At 38.6% G+C, this 25,160-nt stretch overlaps 1 protein-coding gene across 3 annotated transcripts in view; it reads left to right on the forward strand.

Annotated features, from left to right (window-relative positions):
- Window positions 1–15,879: 15,879 nt before the first annotated feature.
- NR1H4 (nuclear receptor subfamily 1 group H member 4) overlaps window positions 15,880–25,160 on the forward strand; it is a 38,737-nt gene continuing 29,456 nt past the window's right edge. Inside the window, exons 1-3 of one of the 3 annotated variants that reach the window (XM_062615469.1) lie at window positions 15,880–16,075; window positions 18,847–18,940; window positions 21,088–21,222. In XM_062615469.1, coding sequence (XP_062471453.1) covers window positions 21,138–21,222 — 85 coding nt within the window. In that variant the 5' untranslated portion in view covers window positions 15,880–16,075; window positions 18,847–18,940; window positions 21,088–21,137. The remainder of the gene's footprint in view (window positions 16,076–18,846; window positions 18,941–21,087; window positions 21,223–25,160) is intronic. The other 2 variants (XM_062615472.1, XM_062615470.1) reach the window with 2 other exon arrangements.

Raw genomic sequence — 25,160 nt, forward strand, 5'->3', positions numbered from 1 at the left:
CTGCAAATGAAGTATGGTACTATTTGAGAGTTAACAGAGTACTGTGTCTAAAAGCAATTTTCTTTTAGACACAGGTATATTGGTACATATTTTGATATATGTTTGACAGTATAAAGTGGCTTTAGCCTTTTTCTACCATTTTTAGAATCAAACAGTGGAGCATGCTGTATCATCTCAGATAGTTGCAACTCAGAGACTCATTGTGGCATTAATACTCTTTTCAGAATGAAAAATTTCAGTAAACTGTGATTTAATTTGTCTTTTATTATGATTACTGCCTCATTAAATTCAAGTGAAAGCTATCCTGTGTAGCGTACAATGTGCTTTGTGATGTTTCAGTATTGTTCTGATGTACCATATATAGCCACTGTGATGATCATGAAATTTGAACATTTCTAACATGCATTTTGCTATTTTGTTGAAGTGCAATTGAATACCATGAGTGGAATTACACTTGTATATTCATTTGAATCCATGGATGATTTATCTTTCCTACAAATGTAATTAAAGAGGAAGACCAGGAAGTTAGCTGATTCTCTTGTTCCTTTTCTACCCAGAAAAATCCAATCTGCAACTATGTATGGATAAGAAGCGAGGTAAACAGATACATGCCTCATTTAACTACAGTGAAAACTTTTTAATTGGTATCAACAGATAATTTAATGATAGGGGTATTGTGGGGTATTGTTGTGGTGTAGCTCAATCCTACCTTGACACAATGTAGTTTATTAATAAAATACTCAAAAAAAAAAAAATCTTATTGCTTTATCCTGTTAGGACAGAGAAGAACCCTTCTTTTAAAATCCTAACCTTTGCTTTAAACTAGAGTTGCTTATTTCTCTACTGACATTTAGAACAAGTATAAGAAACTACCTTCATTCTTGCAGGTTACAGTCAGGATTTGGGAATTTAAGTGGCAGGAGCTTGAGTCTTTCACAAAAGATGGTCCACATGCTATCAAACTATTTTGCAACATCAACCATAATTTATGACAGAAAACGTACTACTTCTTTGAATATGCACAAATAAATCAGCTCCTTCCTCCCTCTCCAATCACATACCATGCATATGTGGTACTGCAAGAACTCTTAATAGTGAAAATCATATTATGGAAGGACTTACTGTAAGAATCTGCAAGTATAATCTGGCAGAGAAGAAAGAGAAGGCCAGACAATTCTAGACTATTCTAGAAACAGTAAGGTTTTCTGAGAAGCATCATTATTTTTCCAGTGATGATGAAGGGTAACTTTCCTGCCTCACAAAGAGGAACACGAAGGGTGTGAATGCTATTATGATAAAGAACTACAAACATCCCAAAAGCCTGGGAAATGGCCAGCTGGCGCAGGAGAGCTCATTTGCCTCGCTGGTGAATGTAGTTGCTATTTCTTACTTTTACAGATACACACCACAACTGTCACAAGTGACACATGATACAGTGAGGAGCTCAGTTTAGCAGGATCAGTTTGTACCTGCAAACAGACCCCACTGACTTATTTCAGTGGAAGCTTGACTTCAATAGATATTTGAGCATTATTTAATGCATTGAAAGAAATAAGCACTTTCTATCTTTTCTAAATTTAACTGCTTCCAGAGGCAGAATATTATCTCAGACTAGTGAACTTATGTACAGTCCACAATGCTTTTCCAGGCAATTGCATTCAGATGTTTGGGCTGCCAATTTCCCTTTCTTTTTCATCTGTTTAATTTGTTCAGGTGCGTTGCATGAAGTGTAAACATCAGCAATGGTTGGAATTAGTTTTCTTTCCTGGAAATCTTTGTTACTTAATCAACACTTTGATATGCACAGTGGCTTCCACAATACTGTATGACCAAGAATAAAGCCAATTTACTGGGAACAAACAGTCCTTGCAGCTCCAGATTTGTTGGTTATCTCTATCTGCAACCTGCTCCAACAGCCTTTTCTTGTGTGAACAGAGAAAGCACAATCACTGAGGGTGTTTCTGCTCTAAACTGACTTCTTAAAACATGTTAGATTTTGGAACATTCAGGCAAACACCTGGCATATCGCAACCTGACTCTAAAAAGGTCATGGCTCTAATGCCAGCAGATGAAAAGAACTCAAATGATACTCTCTAAGAAGAAATATTAGTTTGCTTAGCTTCATTTATTATTTTATTTGCCTTTTTTTCTGTTCTCATGTCCAAAATAACTTCTGCATATTTTCAAATATAAGACATTGCTCATTTCAGAAAAACTCAGAGTTTTATTTAAAAACGGTTTTCTGATTGCAGAAGGAGGCAAAAGCTGGTTTATAGAAAAGAGATTTCAAGCAAGCCAGGGGAAGAAAAACAGCTTCATATAATGTGAAATAGTAGAATAGGTAGGCCACAGAATATTAAGTCTGAGGAGAGAAAAAGTAGGACAGTAACTCCTAGGTATATGTTATTCAGTATTGTTATCCACTGATCTTTCTTAACAAAGCAAGCTGCAGCTTTTATTTCCTTACCCCTGATGTTTTATAGACACTACTAGCAGAAGTTTGATGGTAATTCGTAGTCCTGTTATACTTATGTAAGGGTTAAACAAAACATTCCTTGTAGTGAGAAAGGGAAAATTGACAGAAACAATGAAAATTCATCTGAACAGAAACTTACACAGGGAAATAATCACTTAGTCCAAAAGAATATACAGACTTTTGGATTAAAAAATATAACAAGGGGATCCAGATGTTAACAAAGTGCCAGGAGGATTATCACGTGTGTAACATAATTAAGTTGAAAGTAGCAAGGCAAAAATTAATTCAAGGTCATGCAAAATGTATCCTGGCTTCACATGAATGTTTCCAATTGACTCCTTCTGTCAGAAACTCACAGAGATCTCTAAATTTAGTCATTATTTTAAGGAAAATTTTGCAAACCCCCCAGATTTCCTATCTTATTTTTATCCCCATTTTCTATTAAAATCCTTAACTTGAGAGTGCTATTTAACTATTTATATTTTAAGAGAAGAGTATTTCTTGTGGTTAAAAGAACAGAAAGGAGAAGGAGAAAGCAAGTTGCAGCAAAGAGCTAATGTATACAGAGGGCTGAAGATGGCTAAGAAATCTGCTTCCAAATCCTGGAAACAGAACTTGGAGTTCTCTAGATTTTTGAGTTAAAAACCTATGGGCTGGCTCAAGGCCTGATATTCTGCATCATTCCAAGGTTCAGGGAGTTAACTCAGGTCTCATTGCAAAGCTTGACTCTCATTTAATCAGGAATAAATAAATGAAGAGATTAAAACCTCCTCATTCTTATGTCATACAAAGTTTGTGTTGGATTAGATCGCACTACTAGTGAGGTAACACTACTAACACTACTGCAGCTCTTATATATACATGCAGGAGGCAGTGTGGCAGGCTTCTTTACAAAAATGCTTTTAATTACTCACATACTGATATCAGTTATTTCTTAACTTCCATGTGATAACAATGTTTAGCTGTGACAGGAAAAATTGTCCCTTTTTTATCTCAAACCTTTTTTGCTTTAGTGTTTACACTGCTTGCAGTTTTCCAGCTCTTCCACATGCAAAATTATGTGAATAAAGAAAAAAATTATTGTAAGAAAGAAGTGTAGTAAAATTGTATTTCTGTATGCTGAACTATTTTTAAAATAACATAACGAGGGCCAACACATTTTTTTCCCAAGAGCATATCATTTGGATATTTTAAGTCTTGGTCATAAGAAAAGCTAAAATTTTAATTAGTGTATTGGATATCTCTAGCAGCCAACAGACTACTTTTTGTTTATGTATAGCCATATTTACCCGCTCAATAAAGTCAGTGCTCAGCCTCTTGTTGTACAAACTTTTAGCATCTACTTTGCTGCTTGTTTTGGGCTTACTTCTACCTGCACAACAAAATCAGAGCTCCTTTGAGGAGGTCATGGCTGTTTTAAGTATGTGTTAGGTAAACAGTGGAATTCATGAAAAATACACCTCTGTTGGCTCAGAGTTGTGGTGGCCAAAGAGGTGTCTCACGAATCTTTGGAACACCAAACTCAGGAAGACAACTTTTGAAAACCAGGAAATATTAAGGTACCAAATAAAGACAACTCTGCTCTCGGGAGCTGGCAGCTGTCACCAGAAGCACCATGACAAGCGCTTTGTCTCTGCTGGGCATAGCAGTAAGGAAAACAAGGGAATTAGCTGGAGAAACTCAGTGATGCTATGAGTAAAATAAGGGGAATAGGACTTTCTCTTGTTTTAGGGAGGAGGCTTTGATCCCACTTGATTGTTCCCACCTGATCCCTCCCCTGTGTGTAATAAAAAGAAAGATGACTGTGTGTCCTGAGACGCCAAATCTATATCATGACAATGATGAGTTCTGTAGTTTGAGCTGGTAGAAATCTGCAGGGACATAGAAGCAGCTTTTGGGTCCCTGCTGATTCATGGTGGGCAAGGGAAAATCACGCTACTAATGTGTAACTTGAACGTAGACGCAAAAGACAACGTTAAGGACACAAACAAGTGAATGACAATCAACCTGAATGTGTGTAATGCTACTCCTGTGGAATAATGTTGCCCTATGGAGCAAGCAGAGGTGACTGAGAATAACCCCAGCAGGTACATTTTCCCTCAGCAGGGGAATGTAACGTCCTCTGTCCTGCACTGTTCACCTCCCATTTCCCATTGCTCCGTACTGGTGGCAGCTTCACCTGTTACAATGCTTTGGGCATAATACTGAAAACAGCTACAGTCTTGCTGGGCTCCTATCTTTACTCTGTGTTTTCTTCTTTCCACGTGTGGCTTCTCCTGACCCTTGCTAATTCATGATCCCTGAGCAACACAGTTAAGAATAGCAAGGGTTCTCTTCTTGGCAAACTCCTTATTCTTATTTTTGTGCTAGAAAGAGGGACACTTCGTGCCAAAGGTCCTACTTGCAGCAGCAGCTGGAACAGCCAGGCCATGCTGGGTAGGTGAGGTGTTGCCCTGGCTGGCCAAAGGTCAAGGCTGAGCCATCCTGCTCTGCACACGCTGCTCTGCCAGAGCACAAAGGAAATGTCATGCTTGGACAGAGATGGAGGGCAAAGTTGCTGGTAAATCTGGGAGGGAAACCAGCCAGGATCTCTGTCCCCTACTCTTTCTGGTCATAGGAACTGCTGGAGCATGGGAAGCAGATGGCGTTTCCAAGTAATTTTATGCACCCCTCATCCACATTCATACTATTTCCAAGTGACCACCTCTATTCTGACTTCATGAATTGAGCTGAGCAGCTTAAAATGCCCCTTGCTGAACAAGCACCCTTTGCTGTTATGTTTACTTATGACACGACTAATTCCTCTGTCTCCTAAGCTTTATCCAGGGCCCAGAGTCCATTCTCCGTAGTGCTCCCAGTCCATCCCTCCTTCAGTGCTCTTGAGCTGTGCCTTTGACCCCTGCACCCCTCCACACTTAGACCCCTCCACAGGAGCCAGAGGACGTACTTTTAACCTTGCTAAGCAGAAGCTTGAATGACTTCAGCCAGCTCTGGTGAATCTTTTCCTCAACACTGCAGGGTCCACACTAACTACAACATATATTAGGCAGCAATGAGGGCAGGCACAAAGCCCACCTAAGTGCTGTCTCTCTCATGCCGCCCAGAGGATTAACTAGCAGTTGTTCTTAGCCAATTCATTGTCTTTCAGAGAAGAGATGGTGCTTTCCCGTGCCAGTTACTGGGACAGACTTCCCCAAAGTTTAACAAAAGAATCTGCCCCTTCAGAAAGGCACATTAGAGAAGTTTGCTGACAGGTTGTTCTCTGGTTTGCGTCAGTGATTGGGATTGGTTTTAGAGGACATAGGTACATGTTAGTTTGAAAATAATAATCACAGGATGTTTCCTAGAGCCACCAAATTACTGCAACACTTGAAGGTCAGCAAACCTTCCAATCGAACACACCACATATGTGGATTTCCTCATCAGGAATGCTTGATACAACCACTTCTAGGAAGCCTAGCATTTCCTTCATTAGTGCTTCCCAAAACCCCTATGAAATAGGTTAAGCAACTAAAATCTGACTAACTTGCATAGATTTTGAGTTTCCACACGTGGAAGTTTGAGTAGGCTCAACAATTTATTCAGTTATATTACACTTTGTTCAGGAAGCTACATTTCTGTAGTTAGTGTCTTATCGGAAGGTGCCCAGGTTAATTTGGTTAGTCCACAACACATCACTTCTTACAGCATCACAGAATAGTTGAGGTTGGAAGGGACCTCTGGAGATCATCTTGTTCAACCCCTTGCCGCTTGAATCAAGCTAGAGCCAGTTGCCCAGGGTTGTGTTCAGCTAGGTTTTGAATATCTTCAAATGTGGAGATATTCCAAATGTGGAGACTTCACAACCAATCTGGGCAACCTAGTCCAGTGTTTAACCAACCTCACAGTGGAAAATAGTTTTTGTATATATTTAGATGCTTTTTTTCCCTGTATTTTAGTTAATGTCTGCTGTCTTTTGTCCTATTACTATGTAAGATGTGCTCTGTCCCATCATGTAGGTTATTCATGAATATATATTGGTCCCAGTATTGACCCCTGGGGTATACCACAGATTACTCCCTCCTGCTGGGCTTCATGCTGCTGATCCCAAACCTTTAAGACCAACAATTTAGCCAGTTTTATATCCAGCTCACTGTGTAGTTATCTAGTATGTACATCATAATTTTGTCAATTAATTTGTTATGGGAAACTGTGATGAAAGCCTTGCTAAAATGAAGAATCGGGTCGAGCAGAGCAGGTCCCCTCTTCAGCTCCTCAATCACTTGTTATCAGTTACAGTCAGTTACTAGTACATCATCAATGATGTAATTCAAACTACCTGTATTGCTTGTCCCTGTTATGTTGTCCATCCAGTGGATATTGGGGTGGTTAAGGACCTTCCAGAATACCACGGGCTGCACACAGGAGGCTTCTTTCAGTTGTCCAAAGAAGGTCTCATCTACTTTTTCTCTTCAAATAGCCTGTAGGAGACATCCACCACAACATTGCCCTCACTGGTCTGCCTCTAATCCTAACCTGTAAACTCTCAACTGGTTTAAACTCCATCCCAAGGCAGAGCTCCACGCATGCTTGCTGCTGTCAGATACAGGACAATTCCACCTACTTGCTGACCCAGCCTGTCCTTCCTACAGAGCCTATATCCACCCAAGGCAGAACTCTAGTAATATGAGCTATCCCACACCTCCATAACCCCAGTGAGAGCAGAGGCCTGTGATTGCACATAGACTTCTAATTCCTTTTATTCTCCTCTTAACCCCCACGCCAATGCATTAGGAAACAGCTAATTTTTTCAGTGGCAAGTACATGAGTAGCCAACATCTAAAAGCAAAAAATAGAGGCACTCAAATTTTTGATTAATTTATAAAACTGGACTAGGAAGAAGACTGCTAAAATACGATTAAACTGTGATATTAAGTGGAGGGATCAAAGGTAAGTACAGGAAAGCAGTGCTTTTTCACACCTCAGTTACCACTGAAGTAATCCAAGGTCAGGTGTAAACACAGTCAAGGCCTCTTGTCATTTTAACATCTCCTGGCTGACATTCCCATTGCAGAAATTGTCATGTCTCTGCCCACTTTTATTGGCAATCTCAAAAAAAAGAAGGACTGTATCCTGGCCATTTATAAACCAAGTTTTTCCTTTTGAAGAAATGAGGAGCAGTATATTCACAGAAGAGAGATTTATTACATTCAAGAAGCCTAAAGTATGTGGTTAATTGCAGTTAAATTCCTGGAATAAATTGACAATATTCCAAACTGGACTTTATCAGCTTCTTTGCAATAAAGTCCATTTTACTGGCATGCTGTTCAAAGGTTTCTATTGCAACTCATATTTAGGAGAGTTACGTAAAACTTGATGTAGGAATGAGTGACAAAGGTTTTATTTATTTCATATTATTATCTGTTGACTTTTAAAGATCTAAGTAACAAGACAGGTTAAGCAACAAGTTAATGATTAAACTGATAAAATGAGTATAACTATGCTAGCTTTAAAAGAGATTTAGAAAGTAGGAAGTATAAAAAATACAGTTCTCTGAGTTTTAAATAAATTGAAGTACTAAAATTTTTATGTTCTACTGCTTATTTACAGTCTCTGATATTTATTTATTAACCTCTTTCTCAGGAAATTTATTTTTGTATAATATTTAATGTCAGAGGAGAGGCGTTTGTTTGGTAAATTCAATGTTTAGATCAACTTTAAACACCACAGGGTTACGCTTTGTCAAACTTTCCAGAAAGATTTAAGAACTGATGTTTCTTCAGAGCAAACATTTTTTTAATACAGAGGGTACCAGTGACAAGGTATTGTATAGTTAAAGTTACAGTTCATCACCTACTTAAATAGCAGATCAGTCACTGGGAAAATAGCAGTTCCCTCACATTTCCTAATTTTGAGTTCTTGGGACTAAATTGAAAGCAGTAAGAGCTAAGTATACCCTTTGTTGGCCCTCTCTGGAATGAATTCGATGTGGAGGACAAATAATGCAGTTCCATGGTGTATGTACATTTTTCCTTTGATATTACATACCCAAGAGAAAAATATTTTCTCTTTTTAAACACTAATTTTGCTACATGCATTTTCTTTTTCCTCTATTAATTTTTTATTTGACAGGATGTATGTTATTGGCTACACATTAATGAGACACAACCTGAAATACAGAATCGTTTGCTAGTATCTGGGTAATTTCCATGCCTACAGGAAGGAATCCCTTTTGCTGTGTTCACATGAGGGTAACTTTCTGGCAGCCTGCATTACATGTTGGAAGTCATCAGTTTAATAACATTAGAACAGCATCAGTTTTATCTAATATTCATACTAATACTCCAGTATTTGATACCTTTGATGCTGCCATCAACTTCGTAGAAGCTGTGTTTATCATCATCAGACATTACAGTGGAAAGACAACCAGAAAAAAAATAGAGCATGATTTTTGCCCCTCAGTTGCCAGTGATGTTAATTTCTTTGTCAATCAGTCACATAGGCAGATTCTGTTTCCTTTGAATAGAAATAGCAACACCTACAAATAGGCACACACATATGCTTCAGCCAAAAAAATATTTCATGTGGAAGTTTGCTGAAGCTAAGGCTCAGCTGTAGCCCTCAGGATAACCAGAACAGCAGCTCCCTAGTTATCTATCGTTGGTACTGTCTTGTTTTAATTTTTCACTCAAATTAAGAGATCAGAAGCTGGAACTTCATTCTCCACGCTACATGTCAGATGGTTCTTGTGGTCTGGGGATATTTTTGCTAAGTAGTTCTGTCTGAAGCCCACTTCTCTGCTAGTTTGTGCCAAAACAAAGTCAAAACAGAGCTAACATCAGGGCTGACTGCTTGGTCAATCCCTTGCTCTGAAGAACTTCCTCGCCAGTATTTCTGGAACAGTTAACACCTTCCTTTCCCCTTTGCAATTGCAACAATCAGTTTCTGTGACCAAGAAATACAAATATGGTTAAAATAGGCTGGTGAAATGCAGGGACTGATCCCACAGTGTCTTCAGTACTTATTTCACTACGGATTAGCAACTGAGAAAGGGTTGTATAATGTTATGATCATGGCACAACCTCAGGGTGAGCAATTCCGTTGCTCATGGGAAATATCAGTTTTGGGACAAAGTTTGTAAATTCAGAGTCCCCTGCCAGCTTAACATAATTTTGAGAAAACCTTGAGGGAACAGATAGAAACCTCTGAACTGGCTCCATATTTGTGAGGAGTCAGTTCAGAGGAGAACAAATACTTAATGCTGCAGAGCAGGCGAACTGCCATGCTTGGAACTGATTTTGGACCTTTTTCACACAGATTTTCTCACCCTACACACCTATTTAAAGAAGCAGCTAAAACCTAAAATTCATGATTTTGTAGGACTTGTGAGGGTTTGGCAGGAGAGATCATCAAAGGCAAGAAACAGAACTGGAAAAGTTTCCCATGCATGTAATCTACTCCATCACGATTCTCTAGATAACCTGTTTTTGTTACACATTCTCTGTTGTGGGGTGAGATGGAACATGAAATGTATCTGCCAACTGAGATTTGAGATAAATGAAGGATCTGCCAATGCAAATGATTCATATTTTGGGATATGACCCAATTTTGGACAAAAAGGGTATTCACATTAGGTTCTGATAAATAAAGGTTTTCTTCAAAGTAAGCCCAAATTAATACTGCCCTGAGATAAGTAACCTCTCCATTTCCTGATTCGTGTTGTTTGAATTAAATAAACTTTATACTGCATTAAATTTCTTTCTTCCAAAAAGGGAAGTAATTTATTTTCAGAATGCAGTGATGTAAACTGAAGATTAGGAAAGAAATGAAAATAATTTTCCTAATTCTAATTCTCCTGAGGTCTGTTGTTTAACATCCCCTTAACTTTCTCTTCAACCACCACATTTTTCTTTGGCTTTCAAAGCCCTTTCTCTCCTCAGTCCTGACTGTTTTCTAGGTGGAAACCAAGAGAATAATCTGACTAATCCATGCCCTAGTACATGAAATAAGGACCCTGTACCCACTTGTCTGCAGTCTGTATTCCTCACCTACCTCCATTTCACCTCTGTGTTTCTTACCCCCCACTATATGGGCACTACCTGTTCACTTGCTTGTTCTTGCTAATTATGGCAGTAAGTACCTTGTGCTTTCTTTGCAACTCTGTGGCTAAGGAGATGGTTGTCCTAGGACAGCTGGGGCCATTTTACAGCTCTTTTGTTATAATGTGCCTAGGAGCTGTGCACTTAGGAGTGTGATTTGGTCATCCCACTAGTATCTTTCACAATGAAGTGGGAAGGGCCCCACCAACACAGTCATGGCTGACTTTGTTGGAATTAAGGTAGAGGAAATGGAAAGATAATATCTTTCTGAGTTTGACAATATCTCAGCTATGTCCAGGACCCAATGTTATCTAATTTCTAGCCCCTAACAGGCTTTAACAGCACTGACCAGCATCACCTGGGGTCTCCCACATACCTTGCACATAGACTCAGGATGTTATTTGAGGTCAAGCCTGGACCTCTGGTCCTGGTCTGTGATGAACTGAAGGTATGGTTGGTACTGTCTTCTCATGTCCTGGATCACTGGTGGATTTGTCCCAGGTGAACTGTAGGTATAAGCTACAGCCTGCGTTTTCTCTAGTGCTGCCTCTGCTCTGTTTCCTGGGTGCACCTCAGGCTGATGCTACAGGTATTGTGTCTCCAGTCCTGTATATGGCCTTCTCTCTCTCTTCTGCTCTTGACTGATTTCTAGATGGCCTCTGCTTCTGATCTACCACCTTGCTTTCTCTGAACTTATTGCTATCAGCACCCTGGTCCTACTTGGGTACTGTGGGGCTATCCTCAGCTCCTGGGTAATTTTCCTCGTGAAGCAGCCTTGCTCCTCCTTGATGTGGTGGTCATGGACTTCTTGGGGCAGAATGGGGCAGTTCCCCTGGGCTTTGTTCTGGGTGTTTGTTTGGGGTCGGATGCCTGCTTCACAGTCATCCCTCTCAAAGAGTAATGACATCAGTCATCTGCGTGCAATGCTTCAGAGCATGGTAGGGCCTCCTTTAGAAAAATGAAGTATAGAACTGAGGGTTTAGAAAGCTAAGAGTGACTGGCTTGCCAAAGGGCATTAGCAGAGGTTTGTCTTGTACCTCCAATGGCTCACGCTATCTGTTTTGTGTGATGATTAGACTACATTTCCTCTCCCATCCTGAAAGAAATGGTTTCTTGTTGGCTACTGAACTAGCCCTTTTAAACAGCTTTCTTTTTTTGACTCGACACTAGACCCAATATAAGAAACAAGCAGAGGTTTAAAAGTTTGTAGAATGAGTTTAGTTAGTGTGAATGCTTTAGCAATTCAAAAGCCCACCTAAAAATAACATAATATTTATTTATTAATAATACTTTACTCATCACCTTTGACATTTAGTTTGAAAGACCTACTTATTAATGAAAGGACAGTGCATTCATTTACTGGAATAGATCAACATTTCATAATATTTTAATCTTTTCAAATATTTACACAAATGAAGGCTAACCCTTATTGAACTCGATCACTATCCTACTGTATAACATCAAATGTCAAGAGGAAAAAAGTTGGAAGAATAAAGTATATATTTACTCCAAGGCCTCTAGGAGAACTTCTTATCAGCTAATACTGTGCAAACATGTTTAACTTAAAACTGTGATTCCTCTAGGAACTTTTAAACTTGTAACCCCTAGCAGGAGGTGAAAAAAAGGCATGTAATATCAGTGCCTTAATTAAAATTTAAAATAATGTTAAGAGAATCTAATGTGGAATAACCATAACTTATTAGTAGGAAACACATTGCGAATTTCAGTTGGTCAGCTAGAAGGAGGTGGACCAGTTCCACATGCTGAAGCTTTGTACTGATGCTGTAGCTGATTCCACATACACTCAGCTTTCCTCTTGCACTCAGGTAGCTGTAAGATGCTATCTTGTTAATAACGTATATGCTTTTGCTAGAGCATGTTAGCTAACTATTAACTGCCTGCCAAAGACTGTTCCATGGTTGTTTTACCCTTCATGACACTCCACTTCAAGTATGTGAGTGATAGAGACAGAATATTGGACTCATTAGGGCACAATATAAGATTGTTGAGCAAATTTTGCCCTGTTCAGAAACCAGATGATCAGAGAGCAGGTTACAATGGAGAGGCTATGATTAATGAAAGGCTTATTCGATAACCTAATCTAATCTTTAAAGTGGAATTATTCTTCTGCTTTTGAAATGCAGCAGGAAAATCAGCAGCTTCTAGAGTTAACTCACTGAAACTTTGCACCCCATATCTTTCCAATTTTTTAGTCCATACAGAAGCATCCTTATCTATTAAGATTGCTTGATTATCTTCATATAATAAAATTTATTGTAAGCTGGTGATAATTTTGGCCATCCTTCAAGAAATTAAAAGCTTCCTTTATTCATTAGAGAGGTGAATAGTGATATTTCTGTGAGTGCCCAGGACTAAAAACTGGCTGGTCTGAGGAGCCAGGCTATGCCCCAAAGTGGTGTAGATGATGCGTGTCCTCTTGTGAGATGCAAAATCCTATGCAAAAACGAGAAGGCAGCGGTCATTTGTGTACGTTATTTAATTTTTTTTTAATGTGGAGTGAAGCATTCATAGGGGTGTTCTTTACCCTAATGCTGAAGATGAATGCCCAACTTACCTTTTCTTCCTTTTCCCCCATCTCTTTCTGGGTTAGATTTCCCCATGCACGCTTTTGAGGACAAGCTATTTTGTTGCCAGGATTTGTCTTGCCTTTACATGGCTGAGGTCATGGAGCTATCTTGTCAATGCAAGTGTGGGATGGCAATTATTTCAATGGCGAAAAGGCAGGATGTCAGGAGGAGGAGCAAACAAGAGATACAGCACCACCTCCAATTCATTCTGGGAGTTTGGAGTTTATGAAGCAGGAGAAAAGCCTTTATTTTCAAGGCAGAAAGATTGCTAGCCCTGAATGATTCATAGATAGGTAGATGTATGTTCCTATTCTGTAGTAGATCATGTATTTGCACTGATGATGGCATGGATGTATTTTAGGACACATGCTATTTGTCAGTTACAGAAGTAATGTTAGCACTGTCCAGAGAAGTTTTAGGATGTCAATTTTCTGAAATTTTACATCATGCAATGCTGCCTTTATAAAAGGTGCACTATTTATAAGTAACTGGATTTGACACTTTTCTGTCCTCTTCTCTCCCTTGATGATGTGTAGGTAGTCTTTTGTAACACTGCAGAAGATTGATTTGATTTGCTTTAATTCCTTCCTGTTCAATCTTCACTTATATATCAACCTCAATAAAACATGAACACCTGGCTTGAAGGAGTAATGCCACATGTTGTTGCTACAGGCAACATCCCCTCCTTTGATCTTGTGTATCCTTTCTTCGCTTTTTCCAATAATGTCTTGAAAATATTGATTGGTGGACCACCAAAGCACCACTTTCCTTTCCTTACAAAAATAAAAGCAGGTGGCAAAAATATTTTAATGCAACAAATTCAATAGTGAATAGGGATATTAAATTCAGTTTGCTTTGTGGTGAGCTCTTTGCTGTCTGGCAAACAGCATCCACACAGAGGAAAATGCTTTTTGGAGAAGAGACTTAATTGAAGGTTGGTCTCCAGGGACTTCTAAACAGCAATTTCTCTGTGCCACCAACTGCCCAGGACCAATGCTGCAGGAGGCTGAAGGCTGAAAAAGAGATGTAAGTTTTTCAGAACAAGTCAAGAGATGGAAAACTCCATGAGAAATGATATGGCATTTGTTGGACTTCTTGGCTTGGCCTCCACTTCTTCACCTGGTAAGGGATAAATCCCATCACTGGCCTCAGGGCAACCAAGGAGAGAGGGTTTTGTCTCCTTTTTTGGCATATATTTCCTTGGCACCACTGGAATGGACATTTATTGGAAAGTGACAGATGGGATGTTGGCTTGGACTTGTGGAGACCATGTGTAGGGTAGGGTTATCTTGGAAAAATTCTCATATTTGAAATTATTTTGTCTATTTTGCTAAACGTGGATTTGTAAACCAGAAATCTCAGTGCTTACAATAGTGATGGCTTTCAGAGAGTCAGAAATGAAGACTGAAGGAGCCTTTCTCTTAAATGTACTTACATAGCCAGTGCCTGATGGAATGAACTGTAGGCATAAATCCCTGAAAACAGTACCGCCTTGGGAATGCTGGTGTCCAGATAGCCTTATGGCATCTTTCTCCCACTGATCTCTTCAGGAACCTGTCATACCATGTGTGTTTGGCTGGTTATCATGTGAATTTTCAAGGGATAGAACGCATGAAAGACCCTTTATTAATCCCATCTTGAAGAGAAGGTTGGAGTTTGTTTCCTTTGTATAAGCTTGCGGATGAATATACTTTTCTGTTTATTTGTTTGCTTTTTCTCTTAAACTGGGGGAAAGCAAATTAATTTTATTCTTGGTAATTTCAGGGCCAGCAGCTGTGACCTTTCTCCTAGAGAGGACTGTGGTTGTCCAATGTCTGTCTTTTCTGGAGTAGAAGGTACAGCTTGTGTCTCTGTGTATTCACTCTTGATCAGACAGTGCAAATACATAGAGAAGGATGGAGAGCATATACCATGGGGCAGGCATGAACCTGCTTACCATGAGTGATGCTGCTAACTGCCCCTCTGGCTGAAATTTGCCTCATCAACTCATCCCCACTGGAAACATTTAACAATGCAAAACAGGTAGTTATTGCCCTCACTGTGTAGGTGGACTGTTGAAACAGAACAGCCTGGATTCATTGCCCTTTACTTGAAAATACAGGGTAAGTGGGGATGTAGTGGTTCAAGGTCCCCTTTCTGTCAGTGGCAAGAGATCTGCATTTTCAGATGCAGAGCAGCCCACCCAGCATGTGATTCACCATCTACAGGCACCAGCTTCTTTCCCTTGTGTATAAAAGGTTCGCAGGTCTACAAGGTTTAAAGTTAAGGGCTTCAGTTCATGCCTAAATCTTTATGGGATGAGCTCAAATCAAAATGATGCTGTTTGCTAGAGTATGGCAGAGCCAGAAACTGAACTTTAATGTACCCAAAACCCTGTGATGCTGTAATCTGTAGCCTATTCTGCTTCAGTATTCAATGTAATGCTCAGTTCCCCTAAAACATGTAAATAGCAGAAATACTTAAAAGTCAAATATATGTCTTGGAATGACATCTGTGCTCCTCGGGTAGGAAAGACAAGGAGGCTGAGTGTCATAAAAATGTACATGTGCAAGAAAAGTGTTACAGTCAGCAAGAAGGTACTGTCACCTCACTATCTGTGCCAACTTCCCCCCTGCGCTCAGCCAGAGTATTAATGGGCATCTCAAGCTTCTGTGCTGATGGACAAGCTGGGATTCACAATGTTTTAATACAGCCTGTGTTTAGAGAGTTTCGCAAAGAAAGAATTGTTAATGAGTAATCTTTGTCCATTAGGGCACTGAGCCAAAGAGCCCAAGCTTTGATTCATTGTGTTATCACTACAGGCTTCTGCTAAACCTAAAAAAGAAAGAAAAACAAACCAAAACAAAAATTTCCTCTGTGAGAATCATTAGGATACTGAACTGAGTGCAGAGCTGTCTTACATCCTGCTATCCGCAGTCTACCAGAAAAGAACAGTAAGTAATAATTCCTTAAACTGATAGCTCTTGCTGTTGGGTAGCATAAAAGCAATTTTCTGACCTGAACTATTAGTGAATGTTAACGAATGTTTTACAAGAAAAAAACTCAAAACATTTTTAATGCTAGTATTTTATTGAAGAAGAATAATATAAGAAACCATTTCATCTACAAAACTAGTGCAATAGTAGGAATTCCCCTTGGGAAAAAATCTTGAGGTCATGAAAAATACTGACAGTGCTGGAATTTTAGGAAGCTGGTTTCTGTGTATCACTGGTAAAGAAAGTGTAACTTTGATACTGAGTCTTTGCTGCAATAGCATGATCTAGTTAATTATGTGCATCAGCTTTAAAATTGTACTGGTTTGTTACTTTTTTTTTGTACTTTTAGGAACAGACGTTGTTGTAAACACGATTAATGAGAGAATTGCCATTGAGACTTCTGGTAGAATTTTCAGTTCTACTTTGACTGACTTAAAGATATTTATTTGCATTTCAGAATTGAGCTGTAAAAATATCCTGTCTTTTTTCCTGTCTCTTTGCTGCTCTGACTTTAAATGTCATAGAAAATCTAAACCAGTAAATTTTAAACAAACACAACACCAGTCCTGCCTCTGGTTCTCAAACTTGCTCATTTTGTTGCTTGTATTTTGCATCAGCTGCTGTGTAGCTGCCCGTGGTGCCGTGCACGCCAGAATGATCTGGCAGCAAATGACTAGAAACAAGGAGCACAAATCCTCCTAATGCTTTCATGTCGCTTTGATATACTTTAAAACAAACAAGCGAGCAAATAAAAAAGTCTCTCAGATAAGTGAGGCACTGCATTAAATATTCTATAAAAAGGCTATGAGGCCAGATCAAAAGCCTGTGAACTAGATGGAAATCTTGCCATTGATGTTAATAGTGTTTGGATCAGGCCATAGATAGATTGATGATGTTACTGAAATTTCTCTTTGAGCAGTTGGCAGTGAGATGTGTAAAGAATAGGATGATATTATGGGGCAGAAGGAGGGAAATGTACCGCCTTAATATTTGTGAATAATTTTGCCAGTGTTTTGATACATTTTCCTTCACTGAGTAATTAAAATAGATTTGGTTATTCTTCTGAATGTAAATGCAATTAAAATATCATGGAGCTTTTCTGATGATCAAACATTTTTATTTTATCTGAAATTCTGGGGCTACAATGATTTTGTATTTCAGTTAATTTTAACTTTAATTATACGATTTAGAGGTTTGGCTGTGCTCAGACAGAAGACAGGGGAAGCTTCACTATTAACCATAACTGGGTCAGACGTAGTCCACTGATAGAAGTTCACAAAAAATCTGAAACGTACACCCATATGCATTGTGTACACATATATATTTGTATTCTCCCATGAACATATATCCCGTAAGAAAGCTGAATAAATATGCATGCATGCATGTACATATGATGAAAGTACAAGCCGCATATATACTGTACCTCTCAATTTTCTTAGTTAAACATAGAATGCATGCATTGATTGACTGAAGTATGTTAAAGGACACATTTAATAATAAAGTATGTAAGTCAGAGCTCTTACTACAAAACTGGTGAAAAAATCTCCAGCAATACATGTTAATCTCAATTTTATTTTGCTGAATATTTTCAGCCTGTGAAAATATTCTCAAAATGTGGTGGAGAAAATAGGTTTATTAACAAATTAACTAAATAATTGTTTTGGGGAAAAAAGCTATGTAACTTATCCCATGCCTTTTAATTTCTCAAGAGGGGATCTTATTTTGGAGAACGATATTGATTTCTTGTGCACCTATTGCCTTTATTTCAGTTTTTTACCTATCTGATACATCTTTTTGTTACACCTCGGGATGGAGTATCAGCCAAGTTGTCTAAGGTAGTCTAGATTCATATTGATAGCAGTAGATAAAAGGTACACTTCATATAAGGAAGCAAGCATGAGGTAGAAATACCTATGAATGTTTAGTCATACCAAAGGTGTGTGAATATCAAGAAGCATTCCACTATCATGTGATATTGGTGGGTAAAGATACCTGAATTGAGAGGGGGGTTACTGGTCCCAGCTCATGTAGGTTAACTTAGTCTGTAAGCAAGATTACATAATTTCATGTTACCAGCCAAAAAAAATGCCTCAGACCCTGTAACTTTGTAAGGAATACTTCTGCCAAGAGGTTCTGTGCACAGGTGCTGCATATGGCACCCTTCATTACCTGGCCATGTTGTTACCAATTTGGGTGCCTGTGTATGTCTGCTGGGTGTCACTATCCCACTGGCCAGAGCAATGCTTCTGCTTCATGGGACTTGCAGCCAGCTGGGACCACAGTTGTTTAACTGGGAGGATTAGGCTGAGAAGGTGCTGATGATGGGATGTGTGTTGTGGAACTGAATCTTTGAAAGTAGAGTCTACCCCTGGGTCTATGATGCCTTGTGACAATGACTCATGGTGACCTATTTCCTAGGACTGAACAGTGTGTGGAATAAATGGTGCTTAAATGCTCTATATTGTGTACCTGGTGTAGGTCTGAAAGCTGGAAATCAGTAGCTGCTGCTTTTAAACACTGGTAAAATTAATTGGATAAATTAATTGAATAAACCTAATGTAGGATAGATGGCTCACAGCAGGCTGGATTCGGAGACAAATCAAAGCAAAATGTCAATTTGAACTTAATGAAGAGTTTGATGTCCAGGTATGTTTACAGTAGAAAAGCTACATGTAATAGAAAATATATTTCTAGCCTTTTTAATGGTGATCATGTTTTGTGCTTTGCAGAAATCCCCAGAAGATAGAATTCATTTCTTCCATGAAATCCAATAAATGGTCTACATCAGCTGAATATATTAAAGAAAATGAAGTATTAAAAAAGGTGGGAACTGTAAAATAATCCTGAATGTTTGACTCCATCAAGATCAAAATTAATGTTGCAGGAGGGGTAGAGTCACAGAATGTGTAATGTCCTATCATACTGGGAGGTTATGACAAATACATACTCTGGTTTTTCACTGTAAACAAGGCAGTATTAATAGCACCAGGGGTTTCTTCTGTGTGCTTGTAAAGTACAAAGATTCTAAGATGTCTATCTTGAGGTTAAAGAGTGACATTATCTAATGACATGCTATAATATGGAATAGCCTCAAAGAAACAAGAAAGACATTTATAGACATTTCAAAGGCTGTAAAAACACCCACACTTTATTAGCATTTAAAAATACAGTTTCTTGTTTTCTCCTTTATTTGCACCACAGGCTTAACAGATGTAGGATATATCCTACAAACTAAGAAGCTACGCATTGAAAGTCTGACTGTATATTGACAGTCTAACAAAATACTTTAAAATGGTTGTCATCTTGGGACAACCTTTAAAGCATTTTGTTATAACAATATTCCCTAGGAAAATAAGTTCTAGGCTTTGTATGAACCTACAGAAATTCACAGTCCCAAAGCTGACATGTTAGCTGTTGGCAGTGTTAGCTTCTCATACAGGGCCTGAGGAGGAAACATGAGAAATGCTAGTAATGATGGAACATAAACTTCAATTCTGGCTGCAGGGAGAGTTAATCCTGCAAGGAAATCCCATGGGCTGTAAGAAAGCTATTGAAGAGCTTGGAGAGTAGATGTGGGCCTACTGGGGTGGCTGGGCTGGTTGCCAACCCACATCCCAAGATATACGGAGACTTTTGCTCTTGCAAAACTATGTTTCTCTGCTAGATTTGCAACTGTGTTTACATGTTATTTACCACAAGAACCCTATCTGGTCTGTGATACAAGTAGCTTTTGACATTTCTGAGTAAACTGTTTAAATTATCTGTGGGCAGACATTTAAAATGCATCTGTCTAATTAGAGGTCCTTTGTTTATGTTAAGAAATAACTTAATCCTTACAGACAAGTCTGAATATAATTACACAGTGCGCTTGCCACTCTTACAAGATGCTTCCCCGTCTGCTCAGCACTGGGGCCTCCTGCTGCATTCACATTTTTGTCAGATGACTTCATTTCTGCTTGAGAAACATGCTGAGACCTCACTGGGAAGCAGACTCTCAAACACCTTCAGTGAGTGCAAACACAGTCCCAGAACCAGTCCCACTGGGAATAAAAGTGAATAAATAATCAAGACTTAAACAAATCAAACCAGATTAACTCTCAACTTTGTGCAGAATCCTCTTTGTGTCTGCATAAACCCTTGAGCTGTTTCCTTTCTGGACCTGTATGTTCTCCTGTTGCTGATGGTCCTGCCTCAATGCAGTCTTGAGTTACCCTATCCCACCTACATGAGTCAGATGTGGGCAAGGGAGCCCCGTGCACACCTTCGTCTTGGATGGAGTGATGCTCTAGATATAACATTAGCAGGTCTTTTGCCTCTTATTTAACAGCCAAGTGGGAAGAAGACGACCTGGGTACAGTGCCAATGTCAGCCTCAGGCAATGGAAGCTGCTCCATCTGATGGGCTAGGAAACTACCCTAATGAGAGGACACAAGCATCTCCCATCCTCCCCAAGAGTTACAGGGTTGCTTGAGACCATAAAGGGAGTGAGTGGGATTGGGTGGTTATTAGACCAAGGCTTTGCTTTCTTTTCTTGCCACTATTTATCTTGTTCAAACAGTAATTACAGAAGGAAAGATAAAGAGCCAGTCTCTGGAAATTAAACTCAAGTTTCTTGGCATGATTCTTCTGACCTTACACTTTTTCAGAAAGGGCATTCAAAATATAGTGCAAACAACTGGTATTTTCTGAAAGGGGGACTATGCCCTTAGCAGGTCAGGCTAGTGCTTCAGTCCGAATATTTGGATAAGGTTGAGCATAAACTGTCAGTTTTGAATGAACAGCAGAAGGATGGAAAATAAAATATACCATAGCAAGAAAACAAACAAAGTAGACACAGCATTTTATTTAAGGGTTAAAGCCAATGTTTATTCCAGCAAATATTGAAACAACCTCCTTAACACTTCCATACAATAGGTACATGAAAATTATTTATCTTGTTTTAAATATTCTTTTTTCTTTATATCTTTCAGGGTCTCCTTTCAACCTATTTCTTAATTAGTATAATCATCCTGAAGGATAAATGGGATCTGAAATGAATTTAATAGGACATCACCAGCTAGCCACTGCTGATGGATTTGCTATTGCTGAAGGTCCTCATTTGTTTGGTAAGTCACTGAATTGGTTAAAATAACAAGCTATCCACTACTCAGAAACCTAGAAGAAAACGCACTGAAACCTCAAGTCAAGGATGTGTGGTTGACATGTGCCAACCTTCTTGAATCTTCAATACTTATGGAAGGAATAACAAAGGGTCTGTGGTGTTAACACAATCCTGCACACTACTGCTGTTGTCACTGCTTATAACAGACCTTGTAGGTTGGTTTTGCAATGCTATTCCAATACCCGAAACCATTCAGCAAGGACAGACCTTTGTATGTAGGCTGGATGCTATCTTCGTGTTATTCATTTACATCAAGCTGAACAGATATATTTTCAGTTAACTTGTAATAAAATTATACTGCAATGTATATGCATAGCCATATTCTGCAAATTTAACCTAAATTAAAACCATTGTCTGATTGAGACTATTAGGAACTTATTCTATTAACTTCAATGCACAACAAAACTTATAATGAAGGCTGGAAAATTGTCCTTGCTCCAGTTTCATTGAATTTTTCAAGGCTAAGCATGGATTTGTTAATGAATGAAAAATTCTTGATCAATATTTTATAAGTATGGGGAATATATGTATTTCTAAGGAAAAAAAACCCAAATAATTTTCTAGCCTTTCTTTTGGCAACAGAGGGGGACATTCATTGAGAAACATGATACCTTCAGGGCCTCACACACAATACAGACATCTCCCTGAAACCTGCAATACTTTGGGAGTTCCCAGTCAAAATAAGATCAGAATTCTGTCTTTTTGAGTGCTGGAAAAATAGAAAACATTTCAGTTTCATTGTTTTGAAACAAAAATAGTGGCTTGGGTATGGAGGGTCTCTGCCACACACTGCCACTCTTGTTGCAGAGCTCTTAGAAGTTGGGAGCAACCAAATCAGACCACTTCTAGTATCCTAGCCCCATATAGCTGAACTGAAGCACTATCACTAATGATAAGCAAACCCTATTGCATTACTGTGTTATTGGTTTGTTTGTTTGTTTGTTTTTTTCCCCTAAATGGTTTTGGTGGGAGAAATGTTTTTGCAGTTGTCAAAAAAAACATGTAAATAGCTAAAATGTTTCCTTGCTGTTAAATCCAACCTCAGGCCATTATATATAAGAAGAAAATGATTATCAAATCTAGGGTGCCAAAATTTATATCCAATCATGCCCTTGAAATTGCTGCATAACTGAACTCTTTTAGATTTTTGTCAAGGAGGTTTTTCCCCTAATGTCTACTTTTTCATTAATTATCTTATTTTTTGAAGAGTAATGATCAAGTAGCTTCAAAATTCAAGGAAACATGTAAATGTAAAATACTTCCCCTTCACGCTGAAATCTTACTTGGAAACTGTGAGGTCTTCAGAAAAGGGATTGTGTCTCCCATTATAGGTGTTCAGAGTTTAGCACATAGAGATTTAATTCAAATTGACATTTCTGTAACAGAAATAATGTACTAAGGGGTTGAACCAGGGGACCCACTATGAAAGAGACTTAGAACTCCGCTGTGTTTCACTTAAGCTGACTTCTGTTTTGTATAGTCACTGGGTCCCGTTTTGCAGGATGTCACTCAAGTCTCAGAAGCACTCTACAAATTTGATGTCTTTTGCTTTTATAGCAGGAAAACATCAGAAATATCAGAAATAATATGCAACTGATTACACAGAGGAAGTTACTTGTGAAATTATGACTATTTCTTCAGAATGCTTGTAGGAAATGGTTTTGCCTCAGTTTTGTACACTACTTGCATCTTTTGACATTCAGTTTTGGCAGGTAGAGACTTTGAACCCAAGGAAACAGGAAGAAAGCTTTTCTTTTACATGACCCTTAGAATATACATTTCTCCCAGGACTTCGCACATATTACAGCTCTGATGCAATACAAGTGAGAAATTGCTGGCTTACAAACATCAGCCTTTATACAAAACAGTCTTCTTTTTTCAAAGATGCATACTCATATTCTGCAAAAAACCTTGGAGGTATCTTTTCATTATGCTTCATTCAGCCTACAGGGAGACTGTTCCTAGAACTTCAAAAACAAATCTAAGTGCATCTCCAAACATTAGCATCAGGTCCAGATCTCTCAGAAGAAATGTCAATTGTTAAGTTTCTTGTGCTGTGAGCCTCATCACCATGGTAATTCCAGGGTTCTTCTGTGTACTCACCCTTGAGATTTCTATTTGCATCAGGTTTCAGAAGACCTTAGAGGAAAAAAAAAGGTTTTCTATCTTTCAGTAGTTGCAAATTGTTATGTTGCTATTTTAGCAGTATAAATCTAAGGTAAAGGTACCTCTTCATGTCTTTGGAGTTGGTGTGTTTTAACTGTAGTTTTTCCCTTCTGTAATTTTGAGAACCTTCAAAAAGGGCTTAAAATGCAAATGAAGAAGAATCTTAATCCTAGCAGAAGTGAGGGTCTTTCCCTTCCACCCTGTCTTTCTGGAAAGCAGCTTCTATTTTCCTACTTCCCTACTCAGGTGATTTAGAAACATCCTAGATCTCTTTACAGAAAACTTCTTTTTGATGAGGTGGCCAGAACTGGATACATGAAATGATACATCCTTTATAGCATCTGCATGGAAGATCAACCTTTTCTTCCTTGCATCTCTTGTTTTCTCAGTGAGGGAAAGTGAGATTTGATGACAAGAAATCCTGGAGGTGCATAGGATCTGTCCTGTTAAGATACTTCTCTTCCTCAGTCAAACCCTGCTTTTATTTTACAAGCCTCACTGAGCTGAATGAGGGTAGCTATGTGAAGACTGATCCAGTTTCATATCCTGAGCTAAGAGGAAGTTATACACCTACCAATCTGCATTTTTGAACCCATACAATTTAGAATTGAAATCCTGGTCTCCTTCAAAATCTTTGGAAGCTTTGTAGCTTGCTGTAGAGGCATTAATTTAGTTTATCCTGTGGATACTTCTACCATGATAGACATAGACTGATGTGAGCTCCTCTGCTTTGCTCCAAATTGGCTGGCCACAAGCTGTGACCCAGAAGATGCTGAGGTGCATTAGCAGAGCACGGTGTTGATGCTGACAAACTTTGCTCTAAGGCTTGGCAATTCAGCTGGGACAGCAAGACTTGCAAAAAGATATTTGATTATATCTTTCAATTGCCTTTGCAAATTTTTCATATTGGGGCCAGCACACGTTAAATACCTCTAGGTCCATTATCTTATTTCTTCTAATGGTTATCACTTGCCCTTTTCTATAAGGGACTGAATTAAGCTTCAGACACCAAAATGTCTTGTTCATATTTTAAATGTGGAGGGTAAGCTTATATATTTGTGTGCCATCTGAAGTATATATGGCATCTGTCTGTCATTTATATGATAAGTAAGTAGCAGTCCTTTAAAGTAATAGCCCCATTCTCTTTTCTGTGAAAGAAACTTGTAGAGGGATTATTAATATGCACGATATTAAGTACGAAACTTCAGCTTTCAAACATGGAATTATTTCTGAGAGTCTGAAAAGACAGGTCACTACTGTTATATGTTTAATTTGAATAAAGACCTATTTTAAGTATTTTTCGCGGCCTGACAATGTTTTCTTCTTAAGTGACACCAGAATATAACAAGACAAGAAATGTTACCTTCATTGTACAAGTCCCTAGCTGTGAAAGAAGGTTTTTGGGTGACAGCTGTGTTGAAAGTGACAAGGAAGAATAAACAAAAAATGACACGTAACAGAAGGGAAAACAAAGCGCTACATCTAAACTTGCCTTACGTATTTGACAATGTAAGAATAATAAAATGCCATTGAAAATTGTTTTAGGCATAGAACAGTGCCTAAAAAGACTTCAAAGTCTCTTCTTTCAGAAAGGTAGTAAGATCAAGTGTCCAAACTGATTAAACAGCTTCAAGATCATAAGACATATTAAATAACTACTTATCATTAGCACTATCTGGCAGATGATGGAACATCTGCCTTCATCCCTGCAGAGAA

The sequence above is a fragment of the Pezoporus occidentalis genome, unplaced genomic scaffold (genome assembly GCF_034315485.1).
Source record: "Pezoporus occidentalis ecotype Australia unplaced genomic scaffold, CSIRO_AGI_Poc_V1 ctg182, whole genome shotgun sequence".
Lineage (NCBI taxonomy): Eukaryota > Metazoa > Chordata > Aves > Psittaciformes > Psittacidae > Pezoporus > Pezoporus occidentalis.